The sequence below is a fragment of the Taurulus bubalis genome (assembly GCF_910589615.1).
Source record: "Taurulus bubalis genome assembly, chromosome: 3".
Lineage (NCBI taxonomy): Eukaryota > Metazoa > Chordata > Actinopteri > Perciformes > Cottidae > Taurulus > Taurulus bubalis.
In genome coordinates, this window is record NC_136591.1 from 27,982,178 (window position 1) to 27,999,440 (window position 17,263).

The window sequence follows — 17,263 nt, forward strand, 5'->3', positions numbered from 1 at the left end:
AAGGATCTTGGATGTCATCAGTAGTATCTCCCTCCCTACTTTATAGATAGCGGACAGATGGAACTAGGCTGTCGCTTTGCTAAAGTTAGCAATGCAATTAGTTCACACACTAATTAGCTGTGAGAGGAGCAGAGGCACACCATATTTCCCTTGTGTCTAAAACCTGTTTCTCAGCCCTGAATAAGAGTAAATGAGGTCCTTGCAGCTGTAGCAGGACATATCCCAAAAGAAAAACATGACAGATCTTACGATGCATAAAGGTTTAACTGTTGATTAAGTGTGGTATAGTTATGGGCAATGGGAATTATATTAATATTCTTCTGTGTGCCTGATCAGTGGTTACAAAAACAACTTTCTCCATTTTATAGAGCAGCGGTTTACGACCACAAGAGGTTGGACGGTTTTTTGAACATCGAGAGATTTTTCTTCATTCCAAAATTGTAGTTGTCAGCCTCAACCAACGCTGACTTGAGAGACGCCACTTAAGGCAATTTATCATCTGTCTTTAGACCGATTTTTGTCACATCTACATCAACAAACTATGATGATGGAGTCCACCTTTCACAAGACAAAAATACTGAAACCTCTATTATTGGAGAGCAAACAGTTCATTTTAAAATGTGTTAAATCTTTATTAAGTAACAACAGCAATATAAAAGCAACTTTATACTACATTGTATAAATATGATTCATTCATTTCCCTGAAATGTTTCTCATACTACCCTGTTTACTCAACTCTGCTTGGACAAAATGTGGTTTCACTTTATGACCGGCAATTCCTGAAAAGGCCACATTCCCACACACTTGTATTTATTAGTACTGCTCGCCAAGCGTAGAAATTCAATGGAAAGAAAAACTAATGTCTGATGAGTGTTGCTTCACTCTGTGTGTACACGGACACATGTGTGTGAGTGTGTGCGGAGGTGAAACTGCAAGCCCAAGAATGTGGAGGGGATATAAAACAATTAAAGCTCTGTTAAGGGAGTGCAGCGCTGGCGGGCATCGCACATCAGGTGCAACGGACGACCCGGCAATGAAGTGCTCTGGGCTGGTGAGCAGAACAATGTCGTATGTATCATGAACAAGAAGGTTAACTTGATGCATACAGCCTTAAATGACATCACTGTAATTTGTAAAGAATACTGCTTATCTTCCAACGGTCTTCCATTGGAATCACCACTGTCTGTACATATGTTTTTTTTCTGGCCTCATCCACTGACCCAGTTTTCTAGGCTTAACTATATATTTTTTAAATATTATGGAGACTTCAAATAAGCTCAGTTGGCTTTTTTTGTCTCTTCCTGCACTGTGATATTCATTTTCTGTTATGATTTTTTGTTTTATTTGAATTGTGCAAATCATCCAAACATAACCAATATCGTATTCGTAAGATATGTAATTTTTCTCTCTTCAGATAACCAGCCAATAACATAAATCAAACATTTTACACAATCTGGGCCTGTTCTTCCACCCGAATCTGGAAAGAAATAATTAAACTTCCCGTCTGACTCAGACAACTATCGTTTTGTGTCCTACCAACAAGCAACGTAAACTTCACATTGTTGTTTGTCTGACAGTGGAGAAGAAATTCTCTGGCACTAAATGAAAGGTCTCGTTGGAACATTAGCTATTCATGCACTTGTACTCCCCTGGAGGGACGGGATCAGGAATCCCACCCATTTACGAGAAAACGACTGTGTCTCAAGGAAACTGATCCAGATCTGATGGCTCGGGGTGCGGCACGGCTTAGCTGTTTCTCTTTTACTTAAAAAGCAACAAAAAAATCTTTCATGATTTTCAACATTATCTCGAAAGGCATTCACTCTTTCTCTCGTGGGGATTCAGCTGTCGCTCCTATTCAGAGTGACTGACATTTGAAAGAAACTGTAATGGACAGTTTAAACAGAAATGCCTCACAAATCTTCAAGGTAAAACTATCCCCCTTCTGAAGGTCAGCTTGTTTTGTTCCATCACTTTCATCATCAAATTGCTTCACATAGCATATTCATCATTCTACAGGAAATACCAGGATCTACTTGATCCCAAACATTAAACAGTTTGGGATTATTATTTTTAAATAGTTTCTATCTTTTAAACTTCTCTATATTTATGACATCCAATAGTTTGTCCCCTTTCCACGTCTTCAAGGTACAGAGGCTGTTGTGTGGCTGTGGTTATTAGTAATTTTTTGGCAGCTCAGCCCAGTATAAATACAAAACTGGCATATTGTCACCTTCTAAAGTTAACACAGTGAACAAGTTGGCCAACTTTTCATGAATTTGGAATTGTGTTTCAAACAACTTGACAGTGAAAGATGCTAAAATGCTCCAACAGGCTGAAGGGAACAGCCGATTTGGGTGATAATTACCTGTGGGTTGCAGAACCACTGGGCTAATCACAATGACCGACCCTTTTCACATTACACTTAGTCATTTTATCCAATTTTGATATAAAACATTTTGTATATATTATGGGCGCTTTAATGTCTTTAATGTATAACGCATGTTGAATTGCCTTTTTTTAATGAATGAAATAATTTGACTTCTTTCACCTTGTCTTGTAAGATTATGTGCGTCTGAGATGGACATATGAAGATACTATATGTAAAATGAGAGTATCCCACCTGATAGCCTTCTTGTGTATGGGTTCTTCCGTATATCTTTTCAAGCTTTTTCTCCAAGCACTTTACATCAATAAATGCACACTTTATTACCCAACATCCAGTCAAACCACTCAACCTGCCTTGTTTAACCAGATGCTGTTTCCACTGATGAACCTCCCAGCAGAGAGAATCTCCGGGTCCTAAGTATCAACAACAATGCCCCCACAGCACCAGATGGAGAACCATAAATAAGAGGCCCATGTGCACCCAAAAGAGTTCATAAATAGTGTAACAGTTCTGAGGGTAAAGGCATCGTAGACGAGCCCCTGATCCCCCAAGGGTCCAGAGGGCCGAGGCAGAGTGTGAGTCGCTGGCCCATAACTCTCCAATGCCTTCAGTCGTTTTATGCTCTCATTAACTTGTGAGTAAATCATAGAGGCGATTTCTTCAGCTACGACCAGTGGTGGCTGTCTGGAAGCATTCTGCAGAGACAAACCAGATGTGTGGGTGGAGATGGTGTGAGACAAAGAAAGACAGAGATAAGTAAAAAGATCATTTTCATATAATTCATAGGATTATTTTGAGGCTTTGTTCACAGAGATTTGATTGAAAGTGATAGAAAGGTTTCAGAAACCTGATCTGAGGACTGACCTGGTTCTAGCTTTGCTACCTTGATTTGAAAACATCAACCACCAGATGCTAGTAAACAAGAACAACCTCCAGGGATTCCTCTTTTATTAATAAAGTTGTATTTCACATGAGACTAAATACAGTCAAGTTTTCTTGTCTTGTCCAACACTTTCTTGGTAATCAATGCGCTGTAACAACCATCCGTTACAGTCAACATGAACCACATTCAAATGCCAGACCATGAGAATTGATACATTTAATCCCTTCGCTATTGTAAAAGGGGTTTGGACATGGTCATAGTCTGAGGGGTCGGCGGTTGTTGCAAGTGTGTTTCTGTTAAACCTCCATGACTGAATCTATTTTCTGAGGCACCTATGACACTCATCTGGACCACAACAATGCCCCCTTTCTCCTCTCCGCCTCACGCTTGGCTGGCTCCTCTGAATACGACCCAGGGCGAAATAATCCATACCCCTGAACCCCCACACAGCACTCACATACACAGAAACACACACACACACACACACACACACACACACACACACACACACACACACACACACACACACACACACACACACACACACACACATATGAATACACATGTTGGCACTTAAATGCTCACACGTGTTAGGGATCACTAAAACGAAAGTCTCACTTCTTGTAGAATTCACAAGCACACGCATGAAACTCGAGGCTTCGGCAAACACCTCCACGTGAACTCGCAAATAAAACAGGCCGACCATACACAGGATACACAGGAGAACATTGAAGCTTAAATCTCCAAGAGCTCAAATCAGAATCAGACACCTCAGAATCACAACACTGCCCTCATGTGGAGATCATGAAGAAATACAAAAGCTTTGCTTCATTTCTTCCTCACAACTAGTTCAAACTCGGATCATAAAACAGAGTCCACTCTTGAATTTATCAGCGTCACATGAGGGCATTGCAAACTGAAAACATAAAAAAAATTAAAACAATCTAAGACTCATTAATGTGGCAACTTGTCCACCGTATTAAACTGTAAACAGACGGTGTTCATCTCAACTGAATGGCAGTCGACATAATACTGACTTGTGGATTATGTTGATGTGAATTTTAACTTCCAGTTATCCATAATTGTATTTCATATAATTCGTTAACAGTCCATTTTGCTTCAATAGATGTTTATATAACACAGTAGAAAAACAACCTATTGCCAATTCAATGACACACATTTAACATTTGCCCCAATTTCCCATGACCATTTCAAGAAAAATACCCTCATCATCAAACTAAGAAAACCAGGACTCTGAAAACTCTGAGACCTGTAGACCAGTAGCTCTTCAAAAGCACAAACTGTTTTCTAGATGCCACACAGGGCTAATGATTATGATGATGGGTTTGTTCCAGGCCCGGCCCAAAATGCGTGCAAAACCTGAGAAAAGAAAAGGCCATACACACTTGTATAAGGGAACCTGGTGACCTTTTGACCTTTGTGCAGGACCTGAAAATGCAGCCAGGTCCACCTAAATTTGGGTCAGTTTTTCTTTGTAAGCCCAATTGGAGTTGAAAGAGGATCACATTTTATAGCTTTAAAAAAATAAACCTGCTGGTTTGAGGCTAAACGTTTTTCTCTCTCTCTCTCTCTCTCTCTCTCTCTCTCTCTCTCTCTCTCTCTCTCTCTCTCTCTGTTAATCAAATTCAATATGGCTTTGTTGCAATAAAAGCTGAAAAAACAATGTTGCCAAAGCACACAAAACAAAGTATACAATAATATGACGATGAATATCAACATCAAATTGCATTAATGTAATGTTAATCTCTCTCTTTATCTCAAGGGTCTCAAGAGCAGTTAATTATGCAAGTGTTGCCTGAAGGCTTTATTACTGCAGGGTACACAAACACACCTAATAGATTGAATTATTACAACCTTCTACCAGGTGAGCTTGATAGTCGGCTGTATTTAAGTTCCGACAGGCATATAATTGAATAGCAATACTTTGCATTAATGCATTTAGTCTTTAAATATAATAATAATAATAACTCTGCAAACTCCTAGTAATATATATATATATATATATATATATATATATATATATATATATATATATATATATATGAAATAGCAATAAGCATTATTGGATTAATAGTTCATCATAGAAAGTATGAAGATGCTTTGGGATGCAGGTATTATACAGATGCTTCCCATCACACCACTCACACGACTATGTTCTAAGTGAACTGCTGATAAGCAGCCGTCTGTCTAAAATAGCAACATCACGTCACGACATCGTCAGAGAGTGAACATACTGTAGTTGCTGTGAGGAGGGCAGGATCCATCTGATCTGCATGCAGCCTGTTGAAACATCCTGGTACAATAAATAACCACAGGAACAAGTAAGAGTGGAATTTCTCATTTTATGTTTATGGATTATATCTGAAAATGTTTTATTTCTGTCCAATAGTATGTCTACAATTTGACCAAATCCAAGTATTTGCAGTTGTTATATTTAACTTGCTCTGTTGTGATGATTGTGTGTCTACTATCCGTATACTGATAACTGATCACTCTTTAAAGTTTTGATATCCAAAAGGTCAGACATTCCTTACCAGCTATTGTTTGACCTTGTGGTACATATGAACAAATATAAACTCCTCCTCTTACCATGTTGTCTTTGCATTGATCCAAGGGGTCCTGTCTTTTAATGATTTGTGCCTTTTACAATAATATAGTTGCAGCTATATGCAATGTTCCTCTGGATGCGATTATTATTCATATTAATAACTCATGAGAGACAGCCAATGTTTACATCACAGTATTAGAGAAGTCTTCCCCTAACACTGGCCCCCGGCAGGAAGTTGGTTTGTTTTGATAAGAAGTTCAAGTTCACCATTTCAATGTCTTATCTCTTCAGCCATTTAAAGGGCTGGTGCCTTTGCCGGCTCTTTGACTTGTTTTTAAAAACATGGATTTTCTTCATCACTTTCTCATTTCACCGTTTAATTCTACCAGGTGCCTGATGGAAAAATGTTGGAATATAATGTTAGACATGTTAGATAATATCCTAATTTATACTGTTTATTTCTATTGAATGTGATGACTTATATCTTACAAAAAGTTAAAACTGTTAATTGTTATTATTCTAAATATCTTTCTAAATATCTACATTGGCTAAACTGCTTCAGTCACATTTCATTATAAACTAATTATTAATTATATGAATTATGTAACTCTCTTTTTTCTATTTTTCTAAATGGAGTGCCCTTTACCAAATATTCCATGAGAGGGCACCATTTCACAATATTCCTTCTTAAACTTGTAAATCTAGAGTAAATATTTGTACAGAACCTCCGTCTGCACTTTATTTGATTTAGTGGACCATTTGATTTCTCTTCAAATAACATTTGTCAGCTATTGATAGAAGATAGCAGAAAGAACATGTGTGTCGAGCATGACTGTGAAATCTTTGAGGCGTAGAGTTATATGTGTACATCGCAGCACTGTGGAATAGTCAATTTAAAGAGACCTGTTTCACTGCTGCTGTGCTTCAGCTTTGTATCCTTAAAATAACATAGTCTTAAACCAACTGATGTTACTGTAATTAATCAACACATTCACTAGAGTTTGGCCTAAACACACAAGTTCATTATTAGAGCAACGCCCGAGGGGAAGGGAGACAGAAAGACAGAGAGAATAGAAAAGAGATTATAATGTCCGTATGAGTTTCAAGGCCACCCACAGATGAGTTTACGAGGACGAGGGTTAATCTGTCGACTCAGACAGCCGAGGCAGTGAATAGGCTGGGAGGAGGAAGAACCACGTAATCTGATGTCCCGCCTGCCGCTCACTGCAGCCAGACAAGGTCTGGACTGGGGAGTGTGCTGCTCGGGATAACCTCACTAAATGGATTACAGGACGGCATATGTCAGTGAAAGGGCACCTGGACACACGTACACATACCCCCCCCAACACACACACACACACACACACACACACACACACACACACACACACACACACACACACACAGTACGAGCAGGTGCACAACCGGAGGAGATTAGTTAGAAGTGCATGTTTCACCCCCTGCAAGGAGCTTAAAGTCATTACCAGCTGAGAGAGACAAGAGGTGTTGGAGCGGCTGCATCTTTGACATTGCTCTGCCTTTTCGCTCAATATTTTAATTCTTTCTCCCCTTTGACCTTTTTACAGTCATTGCCTACCAGCTGAATGATCCTCTTTTCTTCCAGATATCTGTTTCTCTGAAGTCTGACTTGAGTATCAAGTGTCTGAGAGCTGCTACAAAAGGAGGATGGCAGACACAGAGTCAAAGGCAGACACAGAGTCCGAGGCCCAGGCTCCAGACAACCCGCAGGTCTGGACTCCGGACACATCCGGGTTTGAGGTAACCGCAAGTCGGCTGGAGCAGCTGATGAAGAGCATGGAGGTGCTGTTGTTGGACGTGGAGCAGCTGCGGGGCCACTGTAGCCACCAGGCCACTGAGCTGATGCGTGCGGCAGTGGACCTGAGGCAGCAGCAAGAAGAGCTAAAGGAGAGCTACTCTGAGTTGTCTAGAGACATGCAGGAGATCACGGATTCATTGGAAGACCTGTTCAGCACCAAGAGTGCCTTCGAAGCCAAAGAGAAGCAAGCACAGAAACTGAACCGGCAGCTCTGAGGGACAGAGAGAGACTGACAGACTTTGTTTGTGTGTGGTTTTGAATTTGGATGTGAGTCAAAATGTGGTTTGGATGGGTGTGGCGGTGGGGTGAGATGCTGGGTATTTGCAGCAATGCTTTTATGAGATTCTTAAATTACATTATACACCATTACACTTGTGCAAATGATCATTTTTAGGTCTATTTGACAACCACATTCACTGGAAAGTAGTTTGTAAAATGCATGGTTATGGAACATTGCTATTGGTGGAGTAAATATATTTAAATGCATACAGCCTCAATAATACCCATAAAGTTGAATAAAAATCTCTCTGTTGTAGTTTTAATGTAACTTTACTATTATAAGATTAACAGGGGTATAATTGTGTGCGTTGCTTTTACACTCTATTTCAATGCTGCATGTCTTTGACACAAGTTATGACACACCTGTGCTGCGTGTCAACAAATCATTTCTTATGACTTCTGCAGTCTTTCATTTTTTTTTCAGATGCTATCACAGCTATCATTTTCACCAACATGGGTCTTGACAGTTAAGACTAAAGTATATATGTTCTCACTCGCGTCAGCCTGGATGGCTCCTCCAGCAATTGCGGTCCAGGAATGTTTCTTTTTATCGGTTTATGGTACATCTTCCATATTCTCATCCCATCCAGGCTCACAAAGGCATATCTAAATAGAGCCTTAGAGCAATGTTTACTTCCAACAGGCTCCTCTGCTGTGGCTCACTAGTCTATATTTAGTGGTTATGGGATGTGTGAAAGGGAAAAGCCGTGGCCAACAACTTTTAAAATAAATCTGTCAACACTGGTAACTTCAAAATCTCTTTCACCCTTAATCTCACTTTGGTGGGTTTCTTATGTAATGTATAGCAACCATTAAATGTGTACTATAAGGTTCTCTTTCTGTTCTTCTTTTGTATTGGGACAAACAACGAGTACCTCTGAACACATATGATATTTTTCATACTCTGCTAAAATTATAGGTGGCTCTTTGTCTCACCATTTTTATCATAGCATTTCTAAGAATGTGTTCATTATTAGAGTCTATTCCAAAATTATGTGGATTTAGTCGTATATCTATCCCGAATACTTTCTTAATCTCATTTTTGACTAATAGCAAAAAAGATTTTAATCTTGTAGTGGGCCTCGTAGGATTTGTAAAAACATATTATGTTCTATGCATTCAATTAAATGTTTTACCACATGTGAGCATCAAGATAGGATCCAAAATCTTCCCCCTAAGATGTTTTACTGTCAATATGTTAACATATTTGATCATGAATATGAACTTCTTCCTCTTCAAAGTAGCTTTCAATAGTTTCAAACGTTATTTATTTCACTAAAACACATGGTAAAAAGAGTTAATATATATTCCAATCATCACAGTTTATTTTCAACGTTAATAAATAAATCCCTTTTTGAGGAGTGGGCGGAAGATTCTCTAAGTGGTTGAAACCTGACACCTTATGGGCTGTGGGGTTGGTGAGTAGAGAGGGTGAGGAGATAAAACAGCTGGGCGTCAGTGCCTACCCTCACAAGTGAGGTGCACATCTCTCTGGACGACTGGGAATCCACTTCAAGAAGGTAAGACCAAATAGGATCACGTGATATTAATTGCTGTTTAATCTATTCGGCTAAAACACTTTGCACATTAAATGCATGCAACAACAACAACAAAAAAAAACACTAATCATATCAAGAAATTGGTGTGTGCATCTGATGTGCATCTTCTGTTGCTGTCCTTCTCAGTAGTCGTGCAGTAGCTTCTGGTGAAAATGAACATCTTGCGAGTCCTGGGTCTCCTACAGCTACTGGCTGGACCTGCTTTCACTGTGAGTACCAGCTTGAACAATATTAATGTAAACCATTTGAATGCCCATATCTTAGTACAGATGGAAATGGCAAAGAGCACTTAGAACAGTATGTCCAAAATCATGCATGTCGAGGGGAAGGTTTGTGGCTAAATGTTCCAGCTTCTATTTCCGTGTCTCCAGTGTGCGGTTAGTGTGTGTTAGTGGTTCGTGGTGGGCTATGGTATGGTGTTTGAGAGAGCACTATGTGTTCCAGAGGCTGAGTTTATTATTTTTTTTTTTCAGCTGATACGGCCAACCAATGACTATTGGGGAGAGTTTGGAGCCTATGGGCCCTGTAGCCGCACCTGTGGCACGGGAGTGACATTGAGAACCAGGAAATGTATCACTTCGAGGTGAGACACAGAGGCATAGGGTGAATATTTTGCGACGAGGGGCCCTATTTTGATTTGTAATAAAAGTAGCACAATACTTATATGTTTTAATGTGTGATGTCGCTCTTCATTATCTTGCATTGTCTTTTATTTCATATTTATTCTTCATCAAACGTCATAATACGGTCATCATTTATGAAGTTGTCCACGTGATCTGCATAAATAAAGCCAAATGCATTCAACGAGAAAGACAGATGCAAGTAAATAACATTCTTTCCTCTCTTTTACAGAACAGATGGAGGACATAATTGCATTGGCTCCTCTAAGTCCTTCCGAACCTGTAATACACAAGTAATGATCCTATTTTTTCCCCCACTCTTAATAAATTCCACCCATACACAACCTACAACAATGTTTCCTAAAATACGCAAACAGTCCATCATTTTGTTTCATGGCAGGAATGTCCATTAGGATCCAACTTCAGGGAGGAGCAGTGCTCCCAGTTGGACGGAACGAACTTTCAGGGCAAAAGCCACTCATGGGTGCCTTATTATGGAGGTATTGAACATCCACCTATACCTAAATATTTATTGGTGTTATATGTAACCTCCTATGATAACCAGAGGTGTGGGTGTTTACCAAGTTGTTAATTTTAAGAATTACATTGACATAATATACATAAATAGTGAGGGGCATTACTGTAAGTTACTGTGATTGTCTTCTTTCTGTATTCTGTATACACTCTCTGTATTGCACGACAGTATATAGAAACCCTGGTTCATTTTGATCTCTTGATCTATATACTATTTGTTCTCTAGCATCCAATCCATGTGAGTTGAGCTGTGTCCCAAGAGGACAGAACTTCTTCTACAGACACAAACCTGCAGTGGTGGATGGGACTCCATGCTACTTGGGCCGCACTGATATCTGTGTGGACGGCATCTGCAGGGTGGGAACAATACTGGGATCCATAATATCATGACAAACTTTCAGAACTCTTATTTTTACTATCTGTAAAATAGCATTGTCTATTTGTTTTTAAATTAGTAGCTTTTATCTATATTCATAGTTGCAGTAGTGTAATTGAATACAATTTCTCTCTCTCTCTTTCTCTCCAGATACTGGTCCATGGAGAGTTTATTGGCTTGGATGACGACAGTAACACCGTCCACTCTGCTGCTCCCGTCGCTGCTGCTCAAAGGGAAACACAAACATACATTTACAAAATTGGTGTCTATGACCAGTGCTCTGCCTCCTGTAACGGAGGCATGCAGTATCGCAGCGTGGAGTGTTGGGTTCAGGACGCGGCGAACCCCCGTGTGGTGGAAGAGTCTCACTGCATCACCCAGCGCCTGCAGAGGCCACACAGCCAGCAGGCCTGCAACATGCATCCATGTGCTGCCGAGTACAGCGTCTCCAGCTTCAGTGTGGTATGTATATTTATCCTTTAAGTATGAATCAATGTTCACTTTTGCAGTATTTCTGTCTGGTCCACGAGTGGAAAGACACATCATTATCTTTGCCATGAGAAACACCATTTATGGGCATTGTTGTACAATCTAGAAAGTTTTGTTGTAATTGGTATGACATGGAGGCTACTACCAACTGTCTTGACTATGGTCTATTTTATCTCAGTATGCTGGGGTATGAAAATTGATTTAGTAATGACACATAAATGTAAATTGTTTTGTGGTACTGAAAAATATTGTATATGTTGTCGCATGTGACGGTTAGTGCTCGGTGACTTGTGGGGAAGGCCAGCAGACAAGGGAGGTCACCTGTGTGGGGTCGAGAGGTGAACGTCTGGCTGACCATGCCTGTAGTGGACTGGCAAGACCCCCTTCCGTCCAGGCCTGCCGCAGACCTGCCTGTTCCACACACATCACCTGGCATGTGACTGACTACGCACTGGTAGGTGAAATTTAGCTAAATAAAAGCGTTGGAGAAGGTGGACTGGGAAGAAAGCGTTCCTTTCCCTGCACATTATTTACCCTCTAATGGCTTGTCTCTGCAGTGCACCAGAAGTTGCAGTGGTGGTGTGAGGGAGAGGAGAGTGGGCTGTTTTGATAGAGATTTGAACCCCTACCCAGAGGCCCGGTGTGGAACAGCTACCAAACCTCTCTCTGTCGAAACTTGCAACTCACAGCCCTGTCCCACAGCACAAAGTGAGCCAAATCTGAGCCAATCAACTCTTTTCGGTTTGACTGTCTGTGCTTGTTTGTATTTAACCAATGTACTTTACATTTAGTGGTCCCAAGTGCACAGGACCCCAGGGCACATGAGACCTCCATGAGAGGATTTGTACCCCATGTTCCAGAAGACCCTTCAGGTATGTAGAGCATGGAGGATGTTTTGATGGAATGCTATTCTCTTTTCTGTGCTTGATTGAAATAAATGCAATTATGTTATATATAGCTAAATCAGTAGTAAAGAAGATGCACAAAGAATATATACACAATCAGTTATTTGAGTGCAGATATTGCTTAGATTATTTTCAAGTGAATGCATCCTCTGGCAGTAAAGAAAATATGCCCTTCTGCTCTCTGGAAGACCATGGTTGCAATACTTTCTCATTATTATTTTTATTGTTATTTTACTAACTTACCACTGAAAGTCATATTTATATTCTTAAAAATATCCATCTTAAATGAACTACTGACAAATCTAATCCTAAACCTTAAAAAAGGTGTATAGTTTGTTCACAGGTCTATGGCATATACAGTATGCTTGTTTGACCATGTCTGCATCTGTGTTTGCTTGCTTTAGCTTCCAGACCACAGACACACATCACATACCCTCCTGTGATTGGTCCTTACTGTGCACAGTCGTTATACGGCTGCTGTCCTGATCGGCACACCTCTGCCACGGGGCCAAGGAATGAGGGCTGCTCCCAAGGCGACTGTGTTCGCACCAGGTATCACTGCTTCCTTCTACCGACTCTTTAAACCAGCAGATGACACGATGTTTGGCTCGATAGAAAATGTGTCCAACATATAAAAAAAATTATCTTCCCAGGTACGGCTGTTGTTTGGATGGGGTGACTCCAGCTCAAGGATTTGGAAGGGCTGGATGTCCCGAGTACCTGACAGCTGTGGTAGGAATCACATCCATGATAATGTAGATCTATTAGGGACACTCCACTGATTGTATTAATTAAAATGAGTTTATCTTATACTCATCCCGTACAAATAGTTGTATAATTAAATTAAATTACACATATATTACACATATATGGTAATATATACATTTGGTTATTACACATTTATGAAAAAAAAAAAACTGAGCTTCAAATGGAGGGTTTTGAGTTTAAAACATGCCGGCGTTCACTGGCCAGGGAGGGTCTAATAATTAAAGATGCTATTGAGTTGCATTTTTGGAAAGTGTGGGATCCAGTGTTTTAGGAGTTTGGCAGATATAAAACATCTGGATATATTGGCGTCTGTTGCACAAGTTTAGAAAATTATGATTTTAATCTATTAATGGATCATATCACTGTACCTCATTTTAAAACAAGAAGTGAACATATAATAAATGTACACGGTACAATTTATCTCTCTCTTTCTATTCTTTTTCCTAAGCAACACACACCACCTTCTGCCCCTACACCCTCTGGCAATGTGTGCTCCATGTCTCGCGTTGAGGGCCCCTGCGATATTTGGAAGGTCCGCTTCTACTTTGACTTTGTCACAGGCAGATGTAATGAGTTCTGGTATGGAAGCTGCCAGGGCAACGCTAATAACTTTGTGTCCCTGGAAGCATGCCAGAGAGAGTGTGGGGGTGTGGTGATGAGGGAGCCCCAACCAGCATCTCACAGAGGGACCTCAAGGAGATGGGCACAAAGCGGTGCTTTGAGGGCAAGGATGTGACATGCTCACCAATAATACAATAATATTTATGACATTCACAAACATGTATTTTAAAACTGACCACATCCTACCTTTCATTTAAAGATTAGACTCTACGTTAAAAAGCATCTAGATTGGCTCACAGTATCATGAACAAAACTCATGGTTTGGATTTTGTTATTGTTGTGATCTCTGTATTTTGTTTGTGATGTCTAGTATATTTTTACTTTTAGATGAGGACTACAATTAAATATTGTCAATGTGATTATAAGTTCAATCATAAACCTAATCAATAAATGTTCAGCTATTCCCTTAATGTGTTTCCTCTTTGTCTCCATCTGCTCTTGTTTTGCACGTTACTTTAATTTGATCATCTTTTTTTTTTACTAAACAAAATACAATGGTGTGATTATATAACATGGTACATTTACTCAAGCACAGTGGTCAAATACAGTTAGTATTGTATTTTATTTTTTACTTAACACTACTAGACAACAGTATTGGCCAGCTACAACACTGAAATACTACACATTGGTGCATCAATAATAATAATCCAGTATTACAATAAGCAATATAATATATTGAATACTTTTTTGCCACTAATTAAGAAGACCAGAGTAAGATGTTAATGAAATACTTTATTTTTACTTGAGTATTCCTCTTTATGGAATCGAAACTTTAAAGGATATACATGCTTTTCCCACCAAAGACCTAATTTATCATCATGAGAATTCACATTGATTCTGTATTTTTTAATGTCAGACTTTTATGTTGAAAGTCAAACTTTCTTTTGAACGCACCTCACTTCACAACCGGAAGCATCTTAATTCATTTCCTCTGAATATTTTCCCCTAAACAGCTAACAGTTTAGCTACGTTGCACGGAGAATCGAGAAGCATTAAACACTGATTTAGTTTCAGTTTTGCATCTACAACAAGTAGACAGGGTCTGCAGTCAGCACAAACATGGTAAAGGCATTTCATTTTACGCTTTAAGAGGTGACAATACGTGGTATTCTGTATATTAACTGTTAGCTCCTGTTAATCCATCACAGCTAAGCTAACGCTACGAGCATCACGCTGAACGTTTACGCGTCTATTTTGTCAAATTTCTTCTGTTGCTTTAAACTTTAAACGTAATTTAACGTTAACGCACACTTTACTCATTCCCATGTGTTATCCTGAATGTGGACGAAGTAACTTATTTTGTCAGAGATTTAACGTGCAGCTATTGCGTCAAAGTTACAGTCGGATCTGTTTCTAAACTACCGACGTTTGAAACCCTCTTGAGAAAAGGTTACTCGTGACGCGTCGGAGCGAAATATAAAACTGCACATTAATAATTTAGGAGGTGTGGAGAAATATAGTGAGCTGGCATTATTGTGTGTATTTAATGCTATTAATCATCTTTACAGTCGCACACAATTTTGCTTGTCCAACCAACCAAGAGACCCGAGGGCCGCACTTACGCTGACTATGAGTCGGTGAATGAATGTATGGAAGGTACGTGTTCAGCTGCTTAACAATAGTTTTCACTTTCCTTTGGTTTATTGTGTAGTCTAAACTCGTATTCTGTTAGCACCATAAGGAACATTACATTTCAATAATATGCCTCATTGATATCAATTCAATTATAGTATTTGGCTTTAAGCACAGTAATCTACAGTTTACGATATGTTTGAGGGAATGTGAATGCCATTTAATGCCCATCTGTATTCAAATATTTAGTTAATATTTTTTTACATTTATTTTGTAATGTCTTGGTTATTGACTGGTAAGTGTACTGTACATGTTGTAACATACTGCATGTTGAACCGATAATATTTCTTTTTTGTTTTGAAATTCTATTTCTCCCCTTTTTGTGTTTTATTTTTAAGTTTCTTGAATGAACCATTTTACATTGTTATGAAGGCTGCAATGTATTTTAAATCCAGTTTATTATTGCATGTACCATTTTAGCTTTTTTTCCAAATATATTCCATGTACAATGGTTTAGCTTCAATTCAGCATGTCTTGCACCTTTCTTCTAGGTGTTTGCAAAATGTACGAAGAGCATCTTAAGAGGATGAATCCAAACAGTCCCTCCATCACTTATGACATTAGTCAGTTGTTTGACTTTATTGACGACTTGGCAGATCTGAGCTGTCTTGTGTAAGTATGATTTGGCTTATCAATTTGAATGAAAGCTAACCTTGCATTGATCACTTCCGGTAAAAATATAATTTTGAATTTGTATACAGGTACAGAACTGACACTCAAACATACCAACCATACAACAAAGACTGGATCAAAGAGAAGATATATGTCCTTCTGCGGCGTCAGGCTCAGCAGGCAGCAAAGTAAAGACATGAGTATGGAGTTGTCCGGCTACACACACTTGGAAGGAGTTTATACTACACTGTATTTCCACGGTGTCTTGAAGATCTTTGGATAAGGACAGCATTGTCAGTTTGACATGGGGGGGGGGGGGGGGGGGGGGGACATATATTTTACTGTACATGGGTAATTGAAGGGTGTTAAACTGGGGGAAAGAAATTTGGGGCTTTCTATAGAAATAGAGTCCTGTTCTGCAGCATCCATATGTTTGTAATTTGTTACACTGAGATCAGAGTGGGGCTGCAAGGACTAACTTATTGACTGAGAGAGATTCGTGGTTGGCGAAATGCTCCACGGGTTGGGTAAAAACTTTTTTTGTTAAATATTTAGTAGTGTGCTTTCAGTTTTCCTAAAAGTTATGACTTTTTTTTATGTCCCTTTACTAGCCTGTCGGATTTGAACATGCAGTGGATTTTGAATGCAGATGCTTAATTTTTGAATGACATACATGTCTCTAGAACTGAGGAACTCAATGTAACAGATCCCAGAAGATTTATTTTCCATATTTTATGTTATTATTATTATATTGTCACTATCCTTCCATCGTGATGTACATTTTTTTTTTTTTTACATTTTGTTTTACGTAGTATCTGAGTTCGCCTATCCACTCTCTGTTTTCTTTGATTTTAACAAAATAAACTATTGTTTTCTGACCAGTCTGCCCTCTGAAGTTTTAATAAAACCGTTCGCACAGTGAGGAATATATACCTTCTTTATTCAGGGTCTTTAGTATAGAACATTCTGGTGGATGTACATGTGGATTCATGTATGTGTCAAAATGCTCCACTACTGGTTGAATATGATGCAAATATGATGAGTGGCTGGATGCAAGTTATATGAAGGGTAAAAAGTAGCTTTCGACTGATAACGATTAGAAAAATGATTTTCTGGACAGTTATGTTACTGTCTCTTTAAATGTGGCGGACTGCCCTGTTGTTGCTGTGCTGGAAACCCCGTACAGACTC

General features: G+C 39.3%; 3 protein-coding genes across 3 annotated transcripts; all 3 read left to right on the plus strand.

The window, feature by feature from the left end:
* The first annotated feature begins 5,525 nt into the window (after nt 1-5,525).
* LOC306733525 (uncharacterized protein) lies at nt 5,526-8,775 on the plus strand. The gene is made up of 2 exons (XM_079214777.1): nt 5,526-5,614; nt 7,466-8,775. Exon 2 carries the CDS (start codon nt 7,528-7,530, stop codon nt 7,891-7,893), a length of 366 nt encoding a protein of 121 aa, XP_079070903.1. The 5' UTR covers nt 5,526-5,614; nt 7,466-7,527; the 3' UTR covers nt 7,894-8,775.
* An 893-nt stretch (nt 8,776-9,668) lies between these two features.
* On the plus strand, nt 9,669-14,223 carry paplnb (papilin b, proteoglycan-like sulfated glycoprotein; the record flags this gene model as incomplete). Its single annotated transcript, XM_079215757.1, has 8 exons — nt 9,669-9,725; nt 10,537-10,636; nt 10,897-11,027; nt 11,197-11,508; nt 11,813-11,989; nt 12,904-12,992; nt 13,094-13,172; nt 13,657-14,223. 8 exons carry the CDS (start codon nt 9,669-9,671, stop codon nt 13,942-13,944), a joined length of 1,233 nt encoding a protein of 410 aa, XP_079071883.1. The 3' UTR covers nt 13,945-14,223.
* A 559-nt stretch (nt 14,224-14,782) lies between these two features.
* On the plus strand, nt 14,783-16,357 carry LOC306733513 (enhancer of rudimentary homolog). Its single transcript, XM_079214765.1, has 4 exons — nt 14,783-14,891; nt 15,338-15,425; nt 15,953-16,073; nt 16,163-16,357. The coding sequence occupies exons 1-4, from the start codon at nt 14,889-14,891 to the stop codon at nt 16,263-16,265; spliced, it is 315 nt and encodes a 104-aa protein (XP_079070891.1). The 5' UTR covers nt 14,783-14,888; the 3' UTR covers nt 16,266-16,357.
* The last annotated feature ends 906 nt before the right edge of the window (nt 16,358-17,263 follow it).

Bases quoted from the DNA above. Each gene is read 5' to 3' on its own strand.
- LOC306733525 (XM_079214777.1), top strand. From the start codon at position 7,528: ATGGCAGACACAGAGTCAAAGGCAGACACAGAGTCCGAGGCCCAGGCT.
- LOC306733513 (XM_079214765.1), top strand. The intron at 15,426-15,952 runs GTACGTGTTCAG...CCTTTCTTCTAG, and splicing joins GGTGAATGAATGTATGGAAG to GTGTTTGCAAAATGTACGAA. The intron at 16,074-16,162 runs GTAAGTATGATT...ATTTGTATACAG, and splicing joins GCAGATCTGAGCTGTCTTGT to GTACAGAACTGACACTCAAA.